Source organism: Odontesthes bonariensis, chromosome 5, assembly GCF_027942865.1.
Source record: "Odontesthes bonariensis isolate fOdoBon6 chromosome 5, fOdoBon6.hap1, whole genome shotgun sequence".
In the NCBI taxonomy this organism is placed as follows: domain Eukaryota; kingdom Metazoa; phylum Chordata; class Actinopteri; order Atheriniformes; family Atherinopsidae; genus Odontesthes; species Odontesthes bonariensis.
Genome location: NC_134510.1, coordinates 27,297,346 through 27,307,678, shown reverse-complemented (window position 1 = coordinate 27,307,678; position 10,333 = coordinate 27,297,346). Strand labels below are relative to the sequence as shown.

The window sequence follows — 10,333 nt, the reverse complement described above, 5'->3', positions numbered from 1 at the left end:
CATGTGTGGGTGTTCTACCTGATGGGAAGAAGCCCTGCTCCTGGAACAGCTGCATGACAAGTGCTCTCCTCTGGTCCAGTGTTCTTCGTAGGGAGGAGTACGGCACCTTTTCAAACTCCAGTTCTGCCAGGAGGTCTTCTCCATCTGTGGCTGGGAAAGCAACACACACGGGGAGTGGCTCAGTCTTCCAAAAAACTGCTACAATAATGAAAAGTGGGACCAAGCAGGGGAAAGACAAATGGGCACAACGTTTTTCCAAATCAGTGATTCATATCTGACTTTGATTTCAACCTTGTTATGGCAGCAAGACTCAAGTGGACATGAAGTATCTTAATAACTCCTCTGTGAACTATTTTTAGCCGGATTTTATTTGTTTTATAAGTGGACCTGATGCTGTTTAACTTCTGGTTCAAAAGGTAAATACAAAACTTTTTGCTCCAAACATCCTTAGTTAGGCTGGATGCAAATTCCAATCTGCCAATTCACAGCATATTCTGTACTGAAATCTGGTAAAAGCTTCATAAATGTGCTACATTTAGTTTATTATTCTGACATGTTTGTGCTTACAAAAGAAAATACCTTCAACCTTCTAATCACCCCAAATCTTACAAACTGGAACTTTGACAGCATGGAAGGGGAATTTATCTAAACTTTGTAGCTTAAACTCTCCATCTTTCTACTCTTCAACAGAATTCCAACACAAATCCACAACTAACAAAACATAAATAATTGGAATATATCAGTGCCTGTTGTGTGTATTTACCTGCTCTGTCAAAGGTGAAGATGTCTCCCTCGCACTTAGCGGCACTTTTAGGCGTGTTAGGCTCAGAGCTGCAGCTGGAGCGCCGCCGACTCTTCCTCTTCGGGGAGACTTGTTCGTCAGTGGCTGAGTCCAAATCTGGAGGCAGACGGGAAACTATTTTAAAACACGGCATGCTCAAAAGAGACGTACGGTAAACGGTTATCAGGGTGAATTAAGCAAATATCAAACATTCAGAGGGAGAAACAATGAAACTAAACGCAGTTCGGTGAATCCTAAAACTCTTTCGAAAGCGGTACCTGTCGAGTTCTTCCTCTTGCGGCGATAGCTGCCCAGGATGGCGCGGGGTGACGTGGCCAGACTCTGCAGGGTAGGCGAAGGCAAAACCTCCTCAGGCCGAAACTCCGGGAGCTCGGCAAAACGTTCCTCAAAATATACCTCTGAAAGCACCCTGCCAGTCCAACAAGCACACGCACACAGAAATACAGTATATACACACTGTCCATCAATATCTTGTACACAAAATATTCACAAAGGCATTGACTCACTTGTCAACCGAGTCGAAGGTCTTCTTTAGTGGTGGTGGGCGGGCTTTTATCTTTTTCGGTGTAGGACCATCTTTGTCGGTTTGTGGGGGAGGCAGAGCCGGTTCTGTGGCTGATGGAGGGGGGAGGGGAGAGGATGGGAGCGACTCCTTCCATCCAGCCTGCACAGAGAGTTTAATGCAGCCGTTTCATACAAGGACACAAACATGTTATGGGTATGTGGCAGTGTTGGGGGGGGGGGGGGGTGGTGATGCTCCTCTCACCTCTTTGGTGGTTATGCTTTCCCTGGTCCTTGTGTCAGAGGAGTCTGCTGTACTGGAGCCCTCCAGGGGTCTGTCAGAGGGCGGCGGCTCCTCAGTGGGATGTGTTGACGGAGACCCCGTCTGCCCTGATGGTTCAGGATCAAAAGAGAAATGACTGTTTGTGGCAGATTCCCTCTCCCTTTCCTTCTCCTTTTCCCTCTCTTTGTCCCGCTCCCTGTCTTTCCCTCGGCCTCCTCCATCGTAGCTGCCCACGGGGATGTTTGCTACCGTTGCTTTCACTTTCTGAGGGAGCCTGACCGGAAGCTGCGTCAGTTTGGGTGTACCCGGTGCAGCGCCTGTAAAACAGAAAGAAGGAATTAAACATCGGGGGGAAAAAAAAAGATTCACAACAATAAATTAGTTTTCTGTTGGATGAAAAAGGTACAAGGAGTCATACCAGGTGCTTGGATCTGAAGAGGACTGCAGGGTCTTATGGACACAACTGAGCCACTAGGAGGCGCAGCTGAGCTGCCGCTGCTGATGGTCTGCAGTTCTGCCTGCCTGTCAGCGTGTCGATCAGCAGATCTGTCCGGCGGCAGGTGCCTGTCTGCCGATCTGTCATGATGTGGGTGCGTGACGACGGTGGGGGTTATGTGCTTGGGCAGGATGTGGGGGGACGAGTTTGAAGCGCTGGAGACGGAGTAGACCACACTGGGGGTTACCGCTGCCATAGAGACCACCCCTGTTGCCATGGTGACGCTAGATGATGGAGGGTAGATGGCACCGACTATCTGGCCCCCGGAGCCGGAGACAGAGGTGGAGGGCTGCGGGGACTGAGCTGTGGCTAGGAGAGGGGGCTGGCCTGGATGAGGGAGGCAGGAGGAAACATTCAGGGATAATCTATCGAATTTCCACATGGATAAATGTCCATATTTCTTCTCTACTCAGAGTTAATAAAAACAAATGAAATACAGCCTCACTTTAAAGACCATCAGTCAAGATTTCTCTGTGTTTTGATAACATTAGACTGACTGATAAGGCACAATATCAACAACATCCACAATCCTTTAACAATAAAGCTCTCAAGACCAACATTGGTTTATGACAGAAGAAAATCTCACAAAAAGCCTGATATTTTTATTTCATGTAGGAATTTAAGTTATAAAAGCAGCTAATATTAAATCCTATTTGGATCGCATGCTGTAAAACCTCTTTTCACATATCAGTTGTGGTTGATCAACAACAGATATCCTCATTACTGCCACTGTCCCTCTTTGATGAGTTAGTTTAAACCCAGCGAGCAGTGCTGGTGTCGCAGAATCAGCAGAACGATGGCAGCATCGTTGGTTTGAACAAGTGCTGCGTCCTAAATACGAGCTTAGTACTCGTACTTCTGCCCTCACTGGTACCGTCACAGCACTGGTCTGCGACGGTATCAGTTTCATTTGATGATGATGATGTTCATTTGGGGAATTTAAACTAGGCTTGAATATTGCATTACAAGCCAGTGCTGCTTCTAGTGCAGCCCTGTAATGACTTAATATCATCTTCTTATTCCACTGACAGTACTTTTCTTCTTTCTTCATCCTCTCTGACGGTGACAGGCAAACCACCAGCGTCCCGACAAAGATTCCCACCCGTCTGTAAACCCACAGCTCGTCTCTCAAAGGTTGTTTGCTCTAAGAGAGCAGTGTGAAACCTGAGGTGACTGCATCAAATGCATAAAACATAGTTTATAATTAATTGAATCCTTAGTAAAATAGAGGTATATTAGTTTTTTCAGTTACACATTTATAACCCAAAGATGTGCATGATGAGCTCTCACAGCATATTATACGCTTAAAAAGCTTCAAGACTTGATCTTTTCTGGTCATGAAACACAAGAGATCAACAGCTCACACAATAATATCGTTTTGAGTGATTTATAAGAGCTACAAGGCAGATCTTCCCATTCAATTCATTGATTTTGGATGTAAATTTAATAGACACGATCATTATTTGTGGAGTCAAGTGATGCGTGTTGATGCTCCTCATCTGAAAGATGCTTTTCACTTTGAGTTCACGTCTGAAAAGAAACATCTGTCGAAACTAAAATGGAATATTTATAGTTATAGTCATCATTTGTTAGATCAACGTGAAATAAGGGGATGCTTACAGTATCTTCAAACCCAATAACAGCAGGTGCAGCCATTAGTTCAAAAATAGGTAAGAAAGAGGAACAACATTATTGGATTGTCCCTCTGTGTAGCTCTTTCCTGCAGCGACTCCAACCTGAACTCTGGACATTATGTCAGCGCCCTTCTTCAACAAACATGAGCAGATGACTGTTTATATAAAAATGCATCGTTTAAAGTTTTGTTCAAACTCAAGCTCACAAGTTTTGAGACTGTTACGCAGTGCGGTTTAACTGTGGTTCAAACATTGTTTTTTCCAAATGGTTAGATTGCACATGAGGAAAGACTCAAACAAACTTGTGCAATTTAGATCTGACCCCGCAAACATTTAAGTCACAATTAATCACATGAAACTAACCGTTATCACTGGGAAAACATGGCCAATAGCTGACATAAAAGAAGACTTGCAACATACCCAATTGCAGTTTTCACATCTGGTGTGGGCTACTGATTTAATTTACCTTTACCTTCACCTTCTGATGATAATTAACAACATAGCGTACTTACTCTGAACCAAATGGGATGGAGACATACCTAATACACATTTTCAAATCAGTATCTTTTAAAAAGTTGCTTCCAATTCACTTGACAATTACAAATAATCACAGCTAGTGTCTGTATCATGTATAGTGGTCAGCTGGTAGACGAATAGTTGGGGTGCCAGTCAGAGTCCAACTGTGATGACACTGAATTAAAAATCTTACACCCGCTCTTGGCCCAATAAGCCCTTGGTAGCTCTAGATCAGTAGAAAACCAACCCCAATACAATTAGGTTGTATTTGTAGGTGTTGTGGTGTACACTGAGCTTTAAACCAGTGGTAGAAAGGTGGAGCAGATATTTAGAGAGTAATCACGGTTATTAAGGATGCTACAAAAGAATTTTTGGGGCAACGTGATATTCAAACTATTTCCTAAAACAAAGGAAATAAATTTTTGTACACCAAAGCCTGAAAAAGAGAGATTTTGGTTGTTCATACAACCCTTTCTACATCTTTGACTAGAATCTTTGACTTCATCTCTCCGGTGCTGACCTGCAATAAGTGGCTGAACCAGCGTCTGTCCAGGTGGAGCGATGGCTGTGAACCCAAGTGTTGCTAGGGGTGACGGAACATATGCAGAACTGGGAACTGGTAGAGCTTGTTGGGTGGGGGAAGATCCAGTTGTCGTGGAGACCATAGGCAGAGTAGATGGGACCCCCGGAGTCGACTGGACATAGGTGATTCTGCACAGCGGGAACATAAACAGGAGCGGTGAGAAGACAGAAAGGCATGGCGGCAGGTTCACGCTACAATAACGACACACACCTAGAATGCAGCGAACAGATACACGACTGGAAGGAAAGAGGAAGACAAAAAGAGAAGTGCTGCAGTGGGGGTCAGTTGATGAGTGTACACCACAGCAAGTAGCACTAGATGACTCGTACTGTGTGAGGCGCTGAGAGGTAGTGTGGGGGCGGCAGGCAGAGGCACCTCGGCCACCAGCAGCATGACTAACACGTCCAGAATAGAGCTGGACCGTTACAGCTGCACCCCTGCAGGAATTTGGTTTCTTGCCTTGTTTGCTTACTGTGCCTGAGGAAATCTGGTCTTTCCTGCCATAACACACAACACAGCTTTCTGTTGTCTCATGCCACTCCACACCACTTAATATATCATCTGAAGTACATAAGAAAGGCTTTCTTCTGTTTTTATTTTAAGTTCTATTCCAATATCAACCACAGAAAGAGCTACTTCTGACAAAGCCCTCTTGTTTAAAATGTCAACAGACATGAATTGGCTCATTCGGTACAGCTGAATAAATCTTTCATGTGTCCAGAGGACAAAATTGTCATATAAACACCCCTCATCAAACCTCCTCTGACTGCTCAATCAATTTATCTAAGCACATAATGATTCTGGGGGAATTATTGCTGGTTAATTGATGTTTACCAGTGATTCTGACTCACTAATAAGATAGGTTCTTCCCATTAAATAGCTCCAGTAGTATATTTGGAAAAGAGAGTTCGTTCAGAAGAAGCACAGCAGTACAGCAGGAATAACAGGTCCAATGTTGTTCACTAAAGCACACAAGACAGGTAAAAATAAGCCAGGCTGGCACCTGCTCTTAGGTGGGTCCCTGTTTATCAGAGTTTGTGTGACACGACTGTATTTTGTTTTTTTACTAGTCTTTTGGTGAACTGATTTGTGACACTGTTGCGTTCCTTTGGCTATTGGGCTGTCAAACATCGATCTTTGATCTTTCATAATCAGCTCAGAAATTACTGTTATGGATCCAACCAGCAGGAGAAAACTGGATTTTCTTTTCCTCCACACCAGGACAAACAATAACGGGAGAACAGCAGTGAACAGGAAAATACTGTCAATAAGTCAAGAGTATTGCTGGTAAATTATAACTGCCTGATCACGGATGATTTTCCTGCTCAGTAAACCAGTCAGATTTCGGCTCAGACTCAATTCAAACCTTTGTGGAAATAAAGCATTAATGAAACTGTCGAACGACTGCGATGAAAGAAGCTCGACGCTGCAGGGAGGGGTAGCCGATAATGTGATCAATAGCATTTTCCCTTTGCTGCCTAGCACTGCTTGATAAAAATAAATCCTCTGTGACAAGGAATCACATCTCACCTGTAATGATGAAAATAATAATACACACTCTTTGTTTGTGTGATTCACTGTATTTTTTACTCGATAATGATTTACTGAGCAGTTCAGATCATTTCTGTACAAACAACAATTAGGCACACATGTGACAGTACACACACATACTTAAGTAATTTGGGTCCTAACATTTTTGTTTTAAAAGGACAACCATATTTGATGCTGCGGTATGACTCAGCATTTTTGTGGTGCAGCATGTATGTGACTTACTATACAACAAGGTGAGATGCAACCATCTGTCATTTCCTACCTGGTAGGTGCTTGTGGCAGAAGTACAGCCTGGGAGGGGGCTGATCCTGGCGCTACCACAGCAGCTGTGCCCACTGTCACAGGGAAGGGGCTGGCAGGATGCACTGCTCCACCCTGAGGAAGCTGGGACTGGACCATTGGCATGGGAGCTATCTGGATGATCTGGAGAGGCACAGAAAAGGGGGAAGCCGAAAAAGAAAAGTCAGGAAAAAAAAAACCCACAGAGCTGTGGTCGAGCAGACGACAAAAAGTGGAGTTTAGAAAAGTTTTCAGGTTGTTGGCTCCAGCGAAGTGCTCTCTGACCTTGCTTCCGGACTGAGCACCGTTCTGGACAGGAAGAGGTGGGGCCACGATGGGAAACTGCTGGGCGGGGGCTTGTGCAGTCCGTACTGTTGCCATGGGAACAAGCATTTTACCCTGGAGCACTGGAGACTGGGTTTGCACTGAACACAGACAGAGAGAGACGGGGGGAGTGAGCATTTTATTAGAGTCACCACAGAACGTTGTAGCGTCATGACTGTGCTCAAATCCTTCACCTCTTGATCCAGGGCTGATCACGCCCACTCCAGGACCGGATGCAAATCCCGCCGGTAAACTTGCACCCTGCTGTTTCCCATTGGCCAAGGACACATGCGACGGTGGAGCTGTGGGTAGGTTGAAGATACTGGTTGGCTGGCTGAGCTGCTGGGGTGGACTCTTAGGGTTGGTGTTAGCAGGTAGGGTGGGCAGAATGTACTGAACTTGTGTGATGGCCTTACTCCCATGATTCGCCATGGAGGAAGCAGGAAAGAACTGGGGTTGAAGCAGGGGCAGAGGCAGGGGTCCATTGGTGTGGCTGTGAGGGGCTGAAACAGCTGTGGAGGTGAGGGCCTGCTGATGGGAGGGCTGAGACTGGTGGGAGGGGGTGATGAGCTGTACAGCCGATTGTGCAGACAGAGGCCCTCCTAACACTAAATTAGTCACGACACCACCTGCCCCTACAGCGTTCTGTGATGATGGAGAGTAGTACCCACCCCCTGCGGCTGCAGCCCCGCCTCCTGCTCCTGGACCAATCAGGAGCTGTGGCTGCTGCTGGGGTGTCAGGGACTTCCTCTCAGGAGGATGTGGGCTGGATGAGGTGTTTCCGTCCCTAGGTTTGCTGGCAATGGGAAGAGGTGTGCTGATAACAGGACGCATTACATTGGTCACCACTGTGGAGGCCACCCTCACAGTGCCAATACCCAGGAGTGGGTTCACTCCCAGGGAACCTACTGAGGAAGACGGAGGCCCTCCACCTGAAGAAGCCGACATGATTAACTGACCTGAAGTGAAGGCTAGCGAAGAGGCTTGAACACTTCCACCTCCCTCACCCCCAAAAGTGTCCTTTCCCTCTCCCTCACCTCTTTCCTTCCTCCTGTGGTCTGAAAACCCTCCTCCTCCCGATTTCCCCTCATCGTAACGCTTGCTTGTGGGGTAAGAGGACAGTGAGAAGCTCCTGCCATGAGGGGTATGATGTGAGGAAGTGGACGATGCAGTGGAGCAGATGACTGGAGCAAAAACTCTCTGAAAAGCAGGGCAGATGTCACAATGGGCAACTACATTTAAACAAACCAGTCACTAGGCCTGTGATGAACTGGAAATATCAACAAAAGGAGACAAATTATGTTACCTTCCGATCACTTTCATCTCCTGAACCATTTTCACTATCACTGTCAGTCACCCGCTCCTTACACTTGAGGTCGATGGAGCTGCTCGGATAAGTGTCCTCTGTGGAAAAGCAAAGTGCACCACAGCTACATTTGACTCTCATTTTAACTTCCACTCCTCCTATATTTGCATATTGACTCGCATCTGGTTGTACTAATGTTTAAGCAACAAAGTCTTTAAAAAAAGGAAAGAACAGGAACGAAAACCTCAAACTATTCTGGATTATTCCCACAGATTTACCTTAGTTGGCTCTTTTTTTCCCAACCCATCTATTCTAATTGATTGTCATTTTACACATTTGTACTAGTTAATTGCAAAAGTGAGACAAGGTGTTATTAACTTCTTCTATAAAATAAACCAGAACAGGCTGATTTGGTTGTTCTTTTCCTAATATACTACCTGTCAGAATAATTACTTTATTGACTTATTATTAAGACATAATCTAATATAACCATTGAGTAAAAATACGTACATGTTTACTTAATGTCAGCAGCATTTAGCAAAGATTACGCCTGAGTCAACATAAGGTTTTCACCACCGTTGTGGTGAACAGATTAAGGGTGTGGTGCAGGAACATAAAATATGCTCCGACGTGTTTTGCTGTCATATTTTGGGTCACACTAAGATATTTCTGATATACAGACTGCGAATTACACGTTAAAGACTGATGTTTTTCCATACTCGGCTGCTCGCTAATATTGTTTAAATGATAAAAAAAAGCAGTTTGGAAATACTTTTAAGCGACTGTGAGTTGACACATCGTCCCAGCGGGCTGATTTTCAGTCATAATTTCTGAGTCGATTAAGCGTCTGACAAAAGGAGAAATATATGTGAATGGGAGCAGCTTTAACGGGATTTAGCGGTATTAATATACTCTTAAACTTTACCGTTTTTATGAATAGATGCAAAAGGATGGAACTTTGGACCATGTGCGGGGTGCCGAGGGCCACTTTGATTCAACTCCCAATCTCTGTGTTAATCAGGTTTAGCTTGATTTTATATGATTTTGGTTGGACCAACAATTCCACTTGCATTTTAAAAGTACAGTTAGTACAATTAGTTTTTTCTCTGGTGTCACAGGAAGCAGTTGACTAACACGACTAACTATTTCCGATCTACACTGGCTTAATGAGTAAAGTGAGGCTGATTTCTCACCAATGACGTCATCATCTCCCTCCTCCTCACAGATGACCATGCGCTCATCATCACTGGTCATGTCCTCACTGACCCCCCGCTGAGTCTGTGACACTGGTGGGGCATGGCTCGAAAACTGACTGCCACCGTCGCCACACATCTACAAAAATGTAGACACACGTTAAGAAAACCTCTCTGTGGTGTGACCTTATTTGTGTCTCGATTTCTTATTTATGTTTTATCTTTATACTGCGTCACACGTGTGAGAGATTGCCCTTTTATGACAGAAAATCGATACTCTACTTTGAGAATCCCCCCCCCAAAAATGTATATCTAAATGTTTGTGACAAGAGAACCTGATAAAGAAGACAATTTCTGTTGCAGCAACTGGATTGAAATGTAAAAAGCTTTATTTTCAAATGAAGTTACAAATCAACTTTCCTGGAAATCCTCTTTTACCTGTGCCAGCTCTGTCAGGGCTTGTGTGTTAGCCCTGTCACCCCGCTCCAGGCTGTGCATGGCACTTTGAGAGAAGGCTCTGGGACGGGTAAGCTGTCCTACATGACCCTCTCCTGTACTCTTCTCAGACACGCCCACCAGACCTGGACCAACACCCTTCAGCTCCACAGAATGGGGCTCTATCAAATGGGAAAAACAGGGCTGTTAAAGTACAGAAAGAATACAAACAACTGACGCACTGCGCGAAACACTGCAAGTAATACCAACCTGTGGATTCTGACATGCTCCTCTCTCTGATGTCTTTGGCTCCAGGGACCCCACGACCTTCAGAGCTAGACTTCTTCCTGTCTTTGTTGCACCATTTCCAGTCTGGGTGAGCTTTAAAGTGGGCCTCTTTTACCTGGGAACAGGAGAGCAGTTGTAAACA

At 45.0% G+C, this 10,333-nt stretch overlaps 1 protein-coding gene across 7 annotated transcripts in view; it reads right to left on the bottom strand.

Annotated features, from left to right (window-relative positions):
- The window catches only part of cicb (capicua transcriptional repressor b), a 34,616-nt gene that overhangs the window by 1,997 nt on the left and 22,286 nt on the right, over window positions 1-10,333 (bottom strand). For 2 of the 7 annotated variants that reach the window (XM_075465899.1, XM_075465900.1), the window contains exons 7-20: window positions 10,174-10,306; window positions 9,907-10,085; window positions 9,469-9,607; window positions 8,276-8,373; window positions 7,164-8,169; window positions 6,931-7,070; window positions 6,629-6,789; window positions 4,753-4,943; window positions 2,005-2,409; window positions 1,569-1,903; window positions 1,309-1,466; window positions 1,060-1,220; window positions 764-898; window positions 19-198 (exon numbers count right to left, since the gene is read on the bottom strand). In XM_075465899.1, coding sequence (XP_075322014.1) covers window positions 19-198; window positions 764-898; window positions 1,060-1,220; window positions 1,309-1,466; window positions 1,569-1,903; window positions 2,005-2,409; window positions 4,753-4,943; window positions 6,629-6,789; window positions 6,931-7,070; window positions 7,164-8,169; window positions 8,276-8,373; window positions 9,469-9,607; window positions 9,907-10,085; window positions 10,174-10,306 — 3,421 coding nt within the window. The remainder of the gene's footprint in view (window positions 1-18; window positions 199-763; window positions 899-1,059; window positions 1,221-1,308; window positions 1,467-1,568; window positions 1,904-2,004; window positions 2,410-4,752; window positions 4,944-6,628; window positions 6,790-6,930; window positions 7,071-7,163; window positions 8,170-8,275; window positions 8,374-9,468; window positions 9,608-9,906; window positions 10,086-10,173; window positions 10,307-10,333) is intronic. The other 5 variants (XM_075465906.1, XM_075465902.1, XM_075465901.1 and 2 more) reach the window with 5 other exon arrangements.